This window comes from Pseudophryne corroboree, chromosome 9 (assembly GCF_028390025.1).
Source record: "Pseudophryne corroboree isolate aPseCor3 chromosome 9, aPseCor3.hap2, whole genome shotgun sequence".
In the NCBI taxonomy this organism is placed as follows: Eukaryota; Metazoa; Chordata; class Amphibia; order Anura; family Myobatrachidae; genus Pseudophryne; species Pseudophryne corroboree.
In genome coordinates, this window is record NC_086452.1 from 94,615,204 (window position 1) to 94,632,134 (window position 16,931).

Below are 16,931 nucleotides of genomic sequence, written 5' to 3' on the forward strand. Positions count from 1 at the left end.
ATAGGTTAAGTTGGGATAATGGAATAAAGAAGGGGCAAAGGAAGGATTTGCTGGAAAAGGGGAAAGGAAGGAAAAGGTGAGAAGAAACTCAAACAAAGGAGGGGGGTCTGGGTATCTGAAATAAATACAAGGGATGCCGGAAAAGAAGGCAGAACTAAATACACAAAAAGAAAAAAACATACTAAACAATAAGATTTTACTTACCGATAAATCTATTTCTCGTAGTCCGTAGTGGATGCTGGGACTCCGTCAGGACCATGGGGATTAGCGGTCCGCAGGAGACAGGGCACAAAAATAAAAGCTTTAGGACTAGGTGGTGTGCACTGGCTCCTCCCCCTATGACCCTCCTCCAAGCCTCAGTTAGGATACTGTGCCCGGACGAGCGTACACAATAAGGAAGGATTTTGAATCCCGGGTAAGACTCATACCAGCCACACCAATCACACCGTACAACTTGTGATCTGAACCCAGTTAACAGTATGACAAACGTAGGAGCCTCTGAACAGACGGCTCACAACAATAACAACCCGATTTTTTTGTAACAATAACTATGTACAAGTATTGCAGACAATCCGCACTTGGGATGGGCGCCCAGCATCCACTACGGACTACGAGAAATAGATTTATCGGTAAGTAAAATCTTATTTTCTCTGACGTCCTAGTGGATGCTGGGACTCCGTCAGGACCATGGGGATTATACCAAAGCTCCCAAACGGGCGGGAGAGTGCGGATGACTCTGCAGCACCGAATGAGAGAACTCCAGGTCCTCTTTAGCCAGGGTATCAAATTTGTAGAATTTTACAAACGTGTTCTCCCCCGACCACGTAGCTGCTCGGCAGAGTTGTAATGCCGAGACCCCTCGGGCAGCCGCCCAAGATGAGCCCACCTTCCTTGTGGAATGGGCCTTGATAGATTTAGGCTGTGGCAGGCCTGCCACAGAATGTGCAAGTTGAATTGTGCTACAAATCCAACGAGCAATCGTCTGCTTAGAAGCAGGAGCACCCAGCTTGTTGGGTGCACACAGTATAAACAGCGAGTCAGATTTTCTGACTCCAGCCGTCCTTGAAATATATATTTTCAATGCCCTGACAACGTCCAGCAACTTGGAATCCTCCAAATCGCTAGTAGCCGCAGGCACCACAATAGGCTGGTTCAGGTGAAACGCTGAAACCACCTTAGGCAGAAACTGAGGACGCGTCCGCAGTTCTGCCCTGTCCGAATGGAAAATCAGATATGGGCTTTTATACGATAAAGCCGCCAATTCTGACACTCTCCTGGCTGAAGCCAGGGCCAGTAGCATGGTTACTTTCCATGTAAGATATTTCAAATCCACCGATTTGAGTGGCTCAAACCAATGGGATTTGAGAAAATCCAAAACTACATTAAGATCCCACGGAGCCACTGGGGGCACAACCGGGGGCTGTATATGTAGTACTCCTTTTACAAAAGTCTGGACTTCAGGAACTGAAGCCAATTCTTTCTGGAAGAAAATCGACAGGGCCGAAATTTGAACCTTAATGGACCCTAATTTGAGGCCCATAGACAATCCTGTTTGCAGGAAATGTAGGAATCGACCCAGTTGAAATTCCTCCGTCGGGGCCTTCCTGGCCTCACACCACGCAACATATTTTCTCCAAATGCGGTGATAATGTTGTGCAGTCACCTCCTTCCTGGCTTTTACCAGGGTAGGGATGACCTCTTCCGGAATGCCTTTTTCCCTTAGAATTCGGCGTTCAACCGCCATGCCGTCAAACGCAGCCGCGGTAAGTCTTGGAATAGACACGGTCCCTGCTGAAGCAGGTCCCGTCTTAGAGGTAGAGGCCACGGATCTTCCGTGAGCATCTCCTGAAGTTCCGGGTACCAAGTTCTTCTTGGCCAATCCGGAGCCACGAGTATCGTTCTTACTCCCCTTTGCCGTATAATTCTCAGTACTTTTGGTATGAGAGGCAGAGGAGGAAACACATACACTGACTGGAACACCCACGGTGTTACCAGAGCGTCCACAGCTATTGCCTGAGGGTCTCTTGACCTGGCGCAATACCTGTCCAGTTTTTTGTTGAGGCGGGACGCCATCATATCCACCTTTGGTTTTTCCCAACGGTTCACAATCATGTGGAAGACTTCTGGATGAAGTCCCCACTCTCCCGGGTGTAGATCGTGTCTGCTGAGGAAGTCCGCTTCCCAGTTGTCCACTCCCGGAATGAACACTGCTGACAGTGCTATCACATGATCTTCCGCCCAGCGAAGAATCCTTGAAGCTTCTGCCATTGCCCTCCTGCTTCTTGTGCCGCCCTGTCTGTTTACGTGGGCGACTGCCGTGATGTTGTCCGACTGGATCAACACCGGCTGACCCTGAAGCAGGGGTTTTGCCAGGCTTAGAGCATTGTAAATCGCTCTTAGCTCCAGTATATTTATGTGAAGAGACATCTCCAGGCTTGACCACACTCCCTGGAAGTTTCTTCCCTGTGTGACCGCTCCCCAGCCTCTCAGACTGGCATCCGTGGTCACCAGGACCCAGTCCTGTATGCCGAATCTGCGGCCCTCTAACAGATGAGCACTCTGCAACCACCACAGAAGAGACACCCTTGTCCGTGGAGACAAAGTTATCCGCTGATGCATCTGCAGATGCGATCCGGACCATTTGTCCAGCAGATCCCACTGAAAAGTTCGTGCGTGGAATCTGCCGAATGGAATCGCTTCGTAAGAAGCCACCATTTTTCCCAGGACTCTTGTGCATTGATGCACAGACACTTTTCCTGGTTTTAGGAGGTTCCTGACAAGTTCGGATAACTCCCTGGCTTTCTCCTCCGGAAGAAACACCTTTTTCTGAACCGTGTCCAGAATCATTCCCAGGAACAGCAGACGTGTCGTCGGGGTCAATTGAGATTTTGGAAAATTCAGAATCCACCCGTGTTGTTGCAGCACTACTTGGGTTAGTGCTACTACGTCCCCCAGCTGTTCTCTGGACCTTGCCCTTATCAGGAGATCGTCCAAGTAAGGGATAATTAATACGCCTTTTCTTCGCAGAAGAAACATCATTTCGGCCATTACCTTGGTAAAGACCCGAGGTGCCGTGGACAATCCAAACGGCAGCGTCTGAAACTGATAATGACAGTTTTGCACCACGAACCTGAGGTACCCTTGATGTGAAGGGCAAATTGGGACATGCAGGTAAGCATCCTTGATGTCCAGGGACACCATAAAGTCCCCTTCTTCCAGATTCGCTATCACTGCTCTGAGTGACTCCATCTTGAACTTGAATTTTTGTATGTACAGGTTCAAAGATTTCAGATTTAGAATAGGTCTTACCGAGCCGTCCGGATTCGGTACCACAAATAGTGTGGAATAATACCCCTTTCCCTGTTGTAGGAGGGGTACCTTGACTATCACCTGCTGAGAATACAGCTTGTGAATGGCTTCCAATACCGTCGCCCTGTCTGAGGGAGACGTTGGCAGAGCAGACTTTAGGAACCGGCGAGGGGGAGACTTCTCGAATTCCAACCTGTAACCCTGAGATACTACCTGCAGGATCCAGGGGTCCACCTGTGAGTGAGCCCACTGTGCGCTGAAATTCTTGAGTCGACCCCCCACCGCCCCTGAGTCCGCTTGTAAAGCCCCAACGTCATGCTGAGGGCTTTGCAGAAGCCGGGGAGGGCTTCTGCTCCTGGGAGGGAGCTGCTTGGTGCACTCTCTTACCCTTTCCTTTGCCTCGGGGCAGATATGACTGTCCTTTTGCCCGCTTGTTCTTATAGGAACGAAAGGACTGCGGCTGAAAAGACGGTGTCTTTTTCTGTTGGGAGGGGACCTGAGGTAAAAAGGTGGATTTCCCGGCTGTTGCCGTGGCCACCAAATCCGATAGACCGACCCCAAATAATTCCTCCCCTTTATACGGCAATACTTCCATATGCCGTTTGGAATCCGCATCACCTGACCACTGTCGCGTCCATAAACTTCTTCTGGCAGATATGGACATCGCACTTACTCTCGATGCCAGAGTGCAAATATCCCTCTGAGCATCTCGCATATAAAGAAAAGCATCCTTTAATTGCTCTATAGTCAATAAAATACTGTCCCTATCCAGGGTATCAATATTTTCAGTCAGGGAATCCGACCAAACCACCCCAGCACTGCACATCCATGCAGAGGCGATGGCTGGTCGCAGTATAACACCAGTATGAGTGTATATACTTTTCAGGGTAGTTTCCAGCCTCCTATCAGCTGGATCCTTGAGGGCGGCCGTTTCAGGAGACGGTAACGCCACTTGTTTTGATAAGCGTGTGAGTGCCTTATCCACCCTAGGGGGTGTTTCCCAGCGCGCCCTAACCTCTGGCGGGAAAGGATATAATGCCAATAACTTCTTTGAAATTAGCAGTTTTCTATCGGGGTTAACCCACGCTTCATCACACACTTCATTCAATTCCTCTGATTCAGGAAAAACTACAGGTAGTTTTTTCAGACCCCACATAATACCCCTTTTTGTGGTACTTGCAGTATCAGAGATATGCAAAGCCTCCTTCATTGCCGTGATCATATAACGTGTGGCCCTACTGGAAAATACGTTTGTTTCTTCACCGTCGACACTAGATTCGGTGTCCGTGTCTGGGTCTGTGTCGACCGACTGAGGTAAAGGGCGTTTTACAGCCCCTGACGGTGTCTGAGACGCCTGGACAGGTACTAACTGGTTTGCCGGCCGTCTCATGTCGTCAACTGATTTTTGTAACGTGCTGACATTATCACGTAATTCCATAAACAAAGCCATCCATTCCGGTGTCGACTCCCTAGGGGGTGACATCACCATTACCGGCAATTGCTCCGCCTCCACACCAACATCGTCCTCATACATGTCGACACACACGTACCGACACACAGCAGACACACAGGGAATGCTCTTATCGAAGACAGGACCCCACTAGCCCTTTGGGGAGACAGAGGGAGAGTTTGCCAGCACACACCCAAGCGCTATAAATATATAGAAACAACCCTACAGAAGTGTTGTTTCCTTTATAGCAGCTTAATATATAAATATCGCCAAAAAAGTGCCCCCCCTCTCTGTTTTTTTTTACCGTTTCTGTAGTGCAGTGCAGGGGAGAGTCCTGGGAGCCTTCCTCGCAGCGGAGCTGTGCAGGAAAATGGCGCTGTGTGCTGAGGAGATAGGCCCCGCCCCCTATTTCGGCGGGCTCTTCTCCCGGTGTTTGTGAGACCTGGCAGGGGTTAAATACATCCATATAGCCCCAGGGGCTATATGTGATGTATTTTTAGCCAGAACAAGGTATTATCATTGCTGCCCAGGGCGCCCCCCCCCCAGCGCCCTGCACCCTCAGTGACCGCTGGTGTGAAGTGTGCTGACAACAATGGCGCACAGCTGCAGTGCTGTGCGCTACCTCATGAAGACTGAAAAGTCTTCTGCCGCCGGTTTCTGGACCTCTTCACTTTTCGGCATCTGCAAGGGGGTCGGCGGCGCGGCTCCGGGACCGGACTCCATGGCTGGGCCTGTGTTCGATCCCTCTGGAGCTAATGGTGTCCAGTAGCCTAAGAAGCCAATCCATCCTGCACGCAGGTGAGTTCACTTCTTCTCCCCTAAGTCCCTCGTTGCAGTGAGCCTGTTGCCAGCAGGACTCACTGAAAATAAAAAACCTAATAACTTTTTCTAAGCAGCTCTTTAAGAGAGCCACCTAGATTGCACCCTGCTCGGACGGGCACAAAAACCTAACTGAGGCTATGAGGAGGGTCATAGGGGGAGGAGCCAGTGCACACCACCTAGTCCTAAAGCTTTTATTTTTGTGCCCTGTCTCCTGCGGAGCCGCTAATCCCCATGGTCCTGACGGAGTCCCAGCATCCACTAGGACGTCAGAGAAAAGAACTTTAAATAAAAGGTAGACTGGGATAAACCAACGGCGGATCTACATAGAGGAGTGGGTGCAATGACCCCCTGAAAGTCTCATGCTGGACCATGCACAGAAGGCAGCAAATTGCAGAGCCGACTTCTGTGTATTCACCATATAGAAGGCAATAGCTTTAGAACTTTATCAGAAGAAATCACTGGAGTAATGGCGCCAGCGACCACAGCGTCATCCCATTTCCCTCCCCCATCGCGGCTGTCACCCCATCCCCCCCCCAATATCTTTGGTGTCACCCAATTATTCCCCCCCCCCCTCCCCATCGCATGCATCACCCTGTTCCTGCCCCCGCCCCCATTGCTGGCTGGTGTCACCCTATTCTTCCCCCTTCATCGCTGGTGTCACTCTATCCCCCCCCCCCCCCCCTTCATATCGCTGGTGAAGAGGGTATAGGGTGACACCAAAGGTGGGTGGGTGGGTGGATGTGTCGGGGGTGGGGAGACACCAGAGACCAATGCGAGGGGAAGGGGAAACAGGGTGACAGCAGAGATGAGCGAGGGGAGGGGGGGGGGGGGGGGGGGGATAAGGTGACACCAGAGATGAATGTGTGTGTCAGTGTGTGTGTGGGGGGGAGACATCAAAAACCAATGTGAGTGGGAGATAGAGCGACACCAAATATGAGAGAGTTAGCGCGCGTGGGGTGGAATAAAGTAACACCAGACATCAGCGTGACTGGGGACGGGGAGACACTGCAGAGAAAAATGGGCGGGGGGGGGGATAAGATGATAACAGAACACCAGGGGGGTGGGGAATAGGGTGACACCAGCAATTGGGGGGGTGGGGGGGGATTGGGTGACACCAGCAATGGGGGGGGGGGGGGGGAATAGGGTGATACCGGCCAGCAACCGGGTGGGGGGGGGAAATAGGGCGACACCAGCGATTGGAGGGGGTTGAATCGGGTAACACCAGCAATGGGGAAGGGTGGGGGGATAGGGTGACAACAGTGATGGGAAGAGAATAGGGTGACACCAGCGAGGAAGCGGGGGGGGGGATGAATACGATGACATAAGAGATGGGAGACGACGACACAGTGACACCGGAGATGGAGATTGGGGAGGGGGGAATTGAGTGGCACCAGCGAATTGGGGGGGGGGGGGAGGGGGGGGGGGGGCATTAAGGTGACACCAGAGATGGGAATAGGATGACACCAGAGATAAGGGGGGGCGCAAGGGTGACGCCAGCGAATGTAGGGGAGTGGGGGAATAGGGTGACACCAGCGATGTTGGGGGGGGGGATTATGGGAGAAATAGGGTGACAACAATGATGGGGGGGGGGGGGGGAATTGGGCGACACCAGCGATGATCAGAGGAATAGGGTGGCACCAGTGATGATGATGTGGGGGGGGGGGGGGGGGGGAGAAATACGGTGACACTGAGGAGGGGAGAGTAGGGTGACACTACCGATTGGGGGGGGGGGGGGGGGGGAATAGGGCGACACCAGCGATGGGGGGGGGAATAGGGCGACACCAGCGATGGGGGGGGGAATAGGGCGACACCAGCGATGGGGGGGGGAATAGGGCGACACCAGCGATGGGGGGGGGAATAGGGCGACACCAGCGATGGGGGGGGGGAATAGGGCGACACCAGCGATGGGGGGGGGAATAGGGCGACACCAGCGATGGGGGGAGGAATAGGGCGACACCAGCGATGGGGGGAGGAATAGGGCGACACCAGCGATGGGGGGAGGAATAGGGCGACACCAGCGATGGGGGGAGGAATAGGGCGACACCAGCGATGGGGGGAGGAATAGGGCGACACCAGCGATGGGGGGAGGAATAGGGCGACACCAGCGATGGGGGGAGGAATAGGGCGACACCAGCGATGGGGGGAGGAATAGGGCGACACCAGCGATGGGGGGAGGAATAGGGCGACACCAGCGATGGGGGGAGGAATAGGGCGACACCAGCGATGGGGGGAGGAATAGGGCGACACCAGCGATGGGGGGAGGAATAGGGCGACACCAGCGATGGGGGGAGGAATAGGGCGACACCAGCGATGGGGGGAGGAATAGGGCGACACCAGCGATGGGGGGAGGAATAGGGCGACACCAGCGATGGGGGGAGGAATAGGGCGACACCAGCGATGGGGGGAGGAATAGGGCGACACCAGCGATGGGGGGAGGAATAGGGCGACACCAGCGATGGGGGGAGGAATAGGGCGACACCAGCGATGGGGGGAGGAATAGGGCGACACCAGCGATGGGGGGAGGAATAGGGCGACACCAGCGATGGGGGGAGGAATAGGGCGACACCAGCGATGGGGGGAGGAATAGGGCGACACCAGCGATGGGGGGAGGAATAGGGCGACACCAGCGATGGGGGGAGGAATAGGGCGACACCAGCGATGGGGGGAGGAATAGGGCGACACCAGCGATGGGGGGAGGAATAGGGCGACACCAGCGATGGGGGGAGGAATAGGGCGACACCAGCGATGGGGGGAGGAATAGGGCGACACCAGCGATGGGGGGAGGAATAGGGCGACACCAGCGATGGGGGGAGGAATAGGGCGACACCAGCGATGGGGGGAGGAATAGGGCGACACCAGCGATGGGGGGAGGAATAGGGCGACACCAGCGATGGGGGGAGGAATAGGGCGACACCAGCGATGGGGGGAGGAATAGGGCGACACCAGCGATGGGGGGAGGAATAGGGCGACACCAGCGATGGGGGGAGGAATAGGGCGACACCAGCGATGGGGGGAGGAATAGGGCGACACCAGCGATGGGGGGAGGAATAGGGCGACACCAGCGATGGGGGGAGGAATAGGGCGACACCAGCGATGGGGGGAGGAATAGGGCGACACCAGCGATGGGGGGAGGAATAGGGCGACACCAGCGATGGGGGGAGGAATAGGGCGACACCAGCGATGGGGGGAGGAATAGGGCGACACCAGCGATGGGGGGAGGAATAGGGCGACACCAGCGATGGGGGGAGGAATAGGGCGACACCAGCGATGGGGGGAGGAATAGGGCGACACCAGCGATGGGGGGAGGAATAGGGCGACACCAGCGATGGGGGGAGGAATAGGGCGACACCAGCGATGGGGGGAGGAATAGGGCGACACCAGCGATGGGGGGAGGAATAGGGCGACACCAGCGATGGGGGGAGGAATAGGGCGACACCAGCGATGGGGGGAGGAATAGGGCGACACCAGCGATGGGGGGAGGAATAGGGCGACACCAGCGATGGGGGGAGGAATAGGGCGACACCAGCGATGGGGGGAGGAATAGGGCGACACCAGCGATGGGGGGAGGAATAGGGCGACACCAGCGATGGGGGGAGGAATAGGGCGACACCAGCGTTAGGGGGAGGAATAGGGTGACACCAGCGTTGGGGGAATAGGGTGACACCAGCGTTGGGGGAATAGGGTGACACCAGCGTTGGGGGAATAGGGTGACACCAGCGATGGGGGAATAGGGTGACACCAGCGATGGGGGAATAGGGTGACACCAGCGATGGGGGAATAGGGTGACACCAGCGATGGGGGGGTGGGGAGGGGGAATAGGGTGACACCAGCGATGGGGGGGTGGGGAGGGGGAATAGGGTGACACCAGCGATGGGGGGAGCAATAGGGTGACACCAGTGATGGGGGGAGCAATAGGGTGACACCAGTGATGGGGGGAGCAATAGGGTGACACCAGTGATGGGGGGGGGGGGAATAGGGCAACACCAGCGATGGGGGATGGGGGAATAGGGTGACACCAGCAATATGGGGGGGGGGGGGGGGGGAATAGGGTGACACCAGCAATGGGGGGGGGGGGGGGGAATAGGGTGACACCAGCAATGGGGGGGAATAGGGTTACACAAGCAGTGGGGGGGGGTAATAGGGTGACATCAGTGATTGGGGGAGGAGGAATAGGGCGATACCAGCAATGGGGTGGAAATAGGGCGACACAGCGATGGGAGATTGGGGTAGGGGGAACAGGGTGACACCAGAACAGCAAAGATGGGTAGGAAGGGGGGGGGGGGGGGGAATAAGGTGACAGCAAAACACCAGGGGTGGGGAACGGGGTGACACCAGCAATGTGATGGGGGGGGGGGAAGAGAATAGGGTGACACCAGCCAGCAATCGGGGGTACGGGTGGGGGAATAGGGCAACACCAGCGATTGGAGGGAGGGGGGGGGGGGGGTTGGGGGTTGAATTAGGTGACACCAGCAATGGGGGGGGGAGGATAGGGCGACACCAGAAATGGGGAAGGGGGGGGGGGGGGCAGGAATAGGGTGACAACAGTGATGGGAAGGGAATACCAGCGATATGGAGAGAGGGGGGGGGGGGATGCGATGACACAAGAGATGGGAGATGGGGGGGGGGAAATACGGTGACACCAGAGATGGAAGATTGGGGAGGGGGGAATAGGGTGATACCAGCGATTGGGGGGGGTGGGGGGAGGGGAGAGCATTGAGGTGACACCAGAGATGGGAATGGGGTGACACCAGAGCTATTTGGGGTAGGGAATGGAAGGGAGACACCAGCGATAGGGGGACGGACGGGACAGGGTGGCACCAGAGATGGGATTATGGAGGGGGATAGGGTGACACCGGAGATGTGGGGGGGGGGGGGAATAGGGTGACACCAGCCAGCATTGGGGTGGGGGGAGAATGAGATGGGGGGGGGGTAGGGTGACACCAGAGATGGGGGGGAATAGGGTGACACCAGAGATCAGTGAGAGTGGGGATCGAGATACACCAGAGATAAATGGGGTTGGGTGTAGAAAGTCACCACGGGGATACATTTGGGGGGTGTAGAGGGACACCAGAGACCAGTGTGATGGGGGGATACGGTGACACCAGAGACCAGTGTGATGGGGGGATACGGTGACACCAGAGACCAGTGTGATGGGGGGATACGGTGACACCAGAGACCAGTGTGATGGGGGGATACGGTGACACCAGAGACCAGTGTGATGGGGGGATACGGTGACACCAGAGACCAGTGTGATGGGGGGATAGGGTGACACCAGAGACCAGTGTGATGGGGGGATAGGGTGACACCAGAGACCAGTGTGATGGGGGGATAGGGTGACACCAGAGACCAGTGTGATGGGGGGATAGGGTGACACCAGAGACCAGTGTGAGGGGGGATAGGGTGACACCAGAGACCAGTGTGAGGGGGGATAGGGTGACACCAGAGACCAGTGTGAGGGGGGATAGGGTGACACCAGAGACCAGTGTGAGGGGGGATAGGGTGACACCAGAGACCAGTGTGAGGGGGGATAGGGTGACACCAGAGACCAGTGTGAGGGGGGATAGGGTGACACCAGAGACCAGTGTGAGGGGGGATAGGGTGACACCAGAGACCAGTGTGAGGGGGGATAGGGTGACTCCAGAGACCAGTGTGAGGGGGGATAGGGTGACTCCAGAGACCAGTGTGAGGGGGGATAGGGTGACACCAGAGACCAGTGTGAGGGGGGATAGGGTGGCACCAGAGACCAGTGTGAGGGGGGATAGGGTGGCACCAGAGACCAGTGTGAGGGGGGATAGGGTGGCACCACAAAGAGACAGCCACGAGAGAGCAGAACACAGGGATAACTTCTCTCCCACATCCCCAGCCCAGGCCCCGCTTACTTCTCCCGGGCCTGCCCGTCTGACGGCACCGCTGAGCCTTTCCCCTTCGCGAACATGACGAGCGGGCGGCCTACAGGAGCCAGCGACTCCCAGTCCGGGGAAGCGGAGCCCTCGGTCCGTGCTGCGGGGGGCTGGCGGCGTCTGCGCTGTGTCCCTGGGCGGCGAGGCTGGGTGCAGTGTGTGCGGGGAGCGGGTCAGTGCTGCTGGGTCCTCCTCACACTGCGCGCTGTGCTGCCGGCCCCATCTCCCGCTGCTGCTGTCTCTAATGTGTGTCCGGGGCCTGAGCCATGTCTCCCTGTGCCCGGGCTGCTGCTGCTGCTGTGTGTATGTGCTGGGAACGTGTCCTGGAGGAGGAGGAGTCCGGACCTTCCGCTGCCCCTCACCCACCCGGCCGGCCAATGGGAGGGGGAGTCACTGTGTGCTGCTGTGCTGTGTATATACTGTGTGTGTCACCCATTGTGTGCTGCTGCTGCTGCTGCTGCTGTGTGTGTGCCATGTACTACACATATACTGTGTGCTCTGTATTGCTAATCTCTGCTGTATATACAGTGTCACCCAATGTGTACTGCGGTGTGCCATTTACTACACGTCTCTGTGTTGTGTATATTGTGTTTGTGTGTCACTCGTGTCCTGCTGTGTGCCGTGTTCTACACAGCTGTGTGTTGTATATACTGTATTGTCACCCGCTGTGCTTTGTATTACATACTCTGTGCTGTGTATACTGTGTGTCACCCATTGTGTGTACTGTGTACATGGAACAGATCATGGAAAGAGCTGGGATACAATAAAACAATATATGGTGTCATACAATAACTGCAGATTGTGTATACACAGCAGAGTTTCTTGTATACATTACGCAGTCTGTGTCATATACAACGTTTTATGTAAAGGTAGATATAGATAGATAGAGCGATCGATCTATATACACGCACACGCACACTATTGTTTAGTCCCTATATGCTGCAGCTATAACGTCTTGCATGAAAGTACAGGGAGGGTTAAACACTGATCTAATACTGCAGGGTGGCTATGGAAGATGCCTGCCTGCTACATGACTGATCACAATAGTTACTTGTGTCTGGCAGTTCTCTGCATATACTCAGATCACTCACCCTCTAATCTGGGATTCACACAGAAGCCCAGATATTATTTGTTCATGATTATTGACTATAGCACAGATTTGCCTCTTGGGGTTACTGACATCTAGTATGTGGTCATTTCCCTCCTCTGAGGCACCACTCCCCCTCTCTCCTGCTAATTCTGCTACTGCCCCTTTAAGTGAAACAAGCTAGCGCTTCCTGTCTCTTTAAATTGGCTGAGGCTCAGGGTGCTCCGATTGGTTGCTTCCCGTGGGGAGACTTGAAACTGCCTGCCCGGCCCGACTATGAGTGTTGCTGCTGTTCCAAGAACAGACACTACCCCCCACAATGCTACAGTACTGTCCAGGGAGGATGGGGGGAGGGCCTGCCTGCCTGCTGGAAAGAGAGTCATAGTAGTGAGAGACACCGTTCTGTCAGTGAGACTGACTTTTAATTAGACTGCTTTAGCACTGCATTACTATGTGCATAGAACCATAGCTAGGCAACCTGTGGCTGTCTAGGCTAGTTCTTACTACAAGTCCCAGCAGTGCCACCAACCAATGTGGAAAGAGAAGGTGTAAGAGCAGAGGGCGAGACATTAGGGAATAGCCGCACACTGCTCTTCATTCCATGGAACAATTCTGGGATTAAAATATTTAGACTTGGAAATGTTCTTATTTTCAAATATAGACCAGCAATACATTGTCATTATCTATACAGCATTGTCTCGCTCTCCTTATTTTCTAACCACTGTATAAGAATGATGAGTATTTAATACAGTGAACATGAGTACAGTTCCATATTTGGCTAGCATGCAGGAGATAGTAATGCACTAGATTCTGTCTGAACCTCTTTGTACGTTACATGTTTGCATGTACTTACCCAACAGCAGCATGTTTAACATATTTACACTATGGAATCTATGACCTTTTCCAAAAATATAGTTCTCAAGCATGCAGGTGTTCCTTTTACTCCTTCGAGACGCGTTCTCACCGTCTATTAAACTCACTTTTACTGTGATCATTCAAAAAGTTTGGACCTGTGCATTTTCTATTCTCTGCTTTGTGCCAAGTTCAGCGTCGGACTGGGGCATGGAGGGCCCTCCGGGGGAATGCAGTGGTAGAGGCCCATGCTTAGAGTTGGCTAACCGTGGTATTGGCCCCATGATAAATATATATAGTAAATACTGCTAGTGCATGCATGATAATGTACCAGATTAATAACTGCAATGCACTGTAGATAATATGTATAATGTACAATTCAAGTGCAGTCTCGAACCTGATCCCTAGAGGAGGAGGTGGGCACCCTGGCATGGGGTCCACCGGTGGTTTTCCCTGTACCCCTGTGGGCCAGTCCAACCCTGGCCAAGTTCAAAACATTGAATCTACAATACCCTGTAGAAATATAACGGAGGTCTGGGAGCACTTATGGGGGTAATAATAGCATGCAACATGAAAGTACTGGCGGGTTCCCAGTAGTTCCTGGTGTTTTAAAGTAGCATTCATTTAAAAGGCAAAAGCAGGCCTTTTAAAAGATTGCTACTTTAAAACATTGGGCAGACTCGCAGGGTACCCTCTGATGCCTGCAGTTTGTAGGCTATTACATTTACCCCATGAAGTGCATAATAGAGTATGCTGCAGGGAGGGTTTGAGTACACACTTCTAACACCACAGGGTAAATTTACTAAGATGGGATTTCTTTCTAAGATGGGATGTTGCTCATAGCAACCAATCAGATTCCAGGTATTACCTTCCAGAAGGTGCTAGATAAATGAGAAGTAGAATCTGATTGGTTGCTACATCCCATCTTAAATAGAACTCCCATCTCAGTCAATTTACTCCCCATGTCTCCACCTGGTATTGTCTTTCCTCACTGTAGGAATACCTCAACAGTGTCCGCACAGAAAGTCGCTAAGGGCTGCTTTTACCATTGGTGGCTTATAATGCTGCTACCTTCCGCTAAACACACATTCTTTCCTCACTATGAGCTAGAGTTTACCAATGACCACCGATGGTTAACCACTGAAACGTTCTCCACCATCAATGGTAAAGAGTCCTGCAATGTTTTATTTCTCCTTGGTGCTGGGGAAGGATCCTAGCTCTACCCTTGATGAAGCTCGCAAAGCCCCACCCTCACCTCTGATTGCCTGGTGAATAATAGATCGGGGATGATCATCGGTGGCGCGGAACCATCATTGGTATGTGTGTGTCCTGTCGATGGTTTCATACCATTAAGGTTAAGGGCCATTAATGGCCATCCCTACTATTAGCGTTATTTTGCTACCTTATGTATGACATGATCACGACACCCTATAGATTGGAAGGTAATTTGTACAGGGCCATCTGTGTCTCCTGTCTCATCATTTGTTTATATCATGATCCCTTAAATGAACAGCGTTAAGCAATGAACAATAGAAGGAAACTTCTAAATATATAACTGCACACTACATATATACAAAAACAGTATATAGGAACAAAAGCTTTATTTAATACATATGTGGCATACTGGAATGTTAGGAGACAAGAGATATTGGAAAGTTCCAAAAGCCATTTAATTCTTATCAGTGAGTGGGGGAGTTTTATGGCCCCAACCAGTTACTTGCAGACCCTGTGACATGTAAGAGGTTAGGACAGGAAGTGTAGGGGGATTTTTAGCAAAAGGAACAAAGCACAGGACAGTTCAGTGTGAGCTGAGGACTGAGGATGGAAGGCACAGGCTAAGTGTCCAGGAGAAACGCAGGCTGGGGACTGTGGAACAAGAATGGCACTCCACAGTCCCTGGCATGATGGAAAGAAGAGCAGCGTGTGGGTGTTGCTATGAGGAGAGGGAGAGCCCATATCTGCAGTGTGACAGGAGAGCCAGCAGCTTCAGTGAGATATGGAGAGTGCAGTGTGAGAGCCACAGTATGCAGAGTACAGTGGAAGGAACCAGGAACAAAGGACCTTCAGGGGTACCCAAGAAGCAGGACGGGAGGTGTGAGTCTGCGGGATAGGACGAGCTGGGTGAGTGGTAGGAACCACGTTTGGCGGAAGGCCCCCAGTAACGTGTACATGAGATCCCGTTTAGATAGAGCCCCTAGCGAATGGGGGAGAGCACACTAAAATGAATTTCAGTTTGCGGAAGCCGCACTACTGATTCCCAGAGACTGCGCTGGTATGTACTGTACTGTAATGATGTCACATCACTGTAAATGCTGTTATTGCCCGTGAAGCAAATGAAAGGAGATGTAACTTGATGTAATCCATATGAATATTGCGCTGGAGAGGAGAACAAGGAGTTAAATGTTACTGTCGTGATAACCCTGTCTGAACTGTGAATAAACTGCTTGCTTATGTGATGCCATGGCCTGGCGTGACAATGCTTTTTAAAAAATAACTGATGGAGCGGCCCTGCCCGGCTATCACACATAGGCTTGATCAGAGACTACCCAGGCTCTGGTAAATATCATAATTAAATATAAATATACTCTAATGAAACAAACGATGCTGATATAAGGCGGTATTCTATTAGATGCTAAAACGTAGCAATTTATTTTTAATAAAATGTGACAAAAAATCATAGAAAGCTATTTTTTTTCCAGCAAGATAAGTGCTCTCATTAAATTAGGGGTGCATAAAAATAGTGATAAGTATATATTTTGGGTCATTTATAGGCACTTTTAAAAAGTTTTTTTTTAACTGACTCCTCCCACTTGCAAGCCTAAAAACACTTCACCCACTCATAAAGCACCCCAATATACCTGTCCCATATCTTGTACCCCAATTTCCATCACTTTGCATTACTTGACCCCAACAATGTCATGTCATTATTGTCCAATTAAAAAAAATGAAAAATTTGTAAGTGCCTAATTAGTCATTCAGGGGGGTGTCCCAGGGGTTCTGAACCAAATCCCCATATTTTTACCTTATAAGGGTGTATTCAATTGATGTCGGATCCGACGGAAAGGATCCGACAACTCGGTATTCAATTAGCGGCTGGCCGTTCCCAACAATGCTAATCCAACTTTTTTTAAAGTCAGATTGACATTGTCGGAAACGGGGATAAAACCTGTTGGGTTTGGCCGCGAATCCGACAAAATTATCCACGTGCTTTCCGACAAATCAGATTTTCTGACTTGTCGGATAAGCGGCACTTTGAATAGGTTGAATCTGGATTCCACCATAAATTGCCGTTTATTCGACAAGTCGGGAAATCCGACTTGAATTGAATATATGTCAAAATAGGGATTTTGCACTACTTATCACCTGATCAGAGATGGTGAAAGCAAATTTGCGATAAAACCTATAGAGACTTTTCTCGGATAACATTGGTGGTCATTCCAAGTTGTTTGCTCGTTGCCGATTTTTGCTATGCTGCGATTTGTTGCTAAATGCGCATGCGCATGGTACGCAG

At 52.5% G+C, this 16,931-nt stretch overlaps 1 protein-coding gene across 4 annotated transcripts in view; it reads right to left on the reverse strand.

Moving 5' to 3' along the window:
- Positions 1-11,872, reverse strand: part of SSBP3 (single stranded DNA binding protein 3) — an 89,137-nt gene extending 77,265 nt beyond the window's left edge. For 2 of the 4 annotated variants that reach the window (XM_063939645.1, XM_063939646.1), the window contains exon 1: positions 11,461-11,870. In XM_063939645.1, coding sequence (XP_063795715.1) covers positions 11,461-11,516 — 56 coding nt within the window. In that variant the 5' untranslated portion in view covers positions 11,517-11,870. Of the gene's footprint in view, positions 1-11,460 lie in introns of all 4 variants that reach the window. The other 2 variants (XM_063939647.1, XM_063939644.1) reach the window with 2 other exon arrangements.
- Between the last annotated feature and the right edge of the window lie 5,059 nt (positions 11,873-16,931).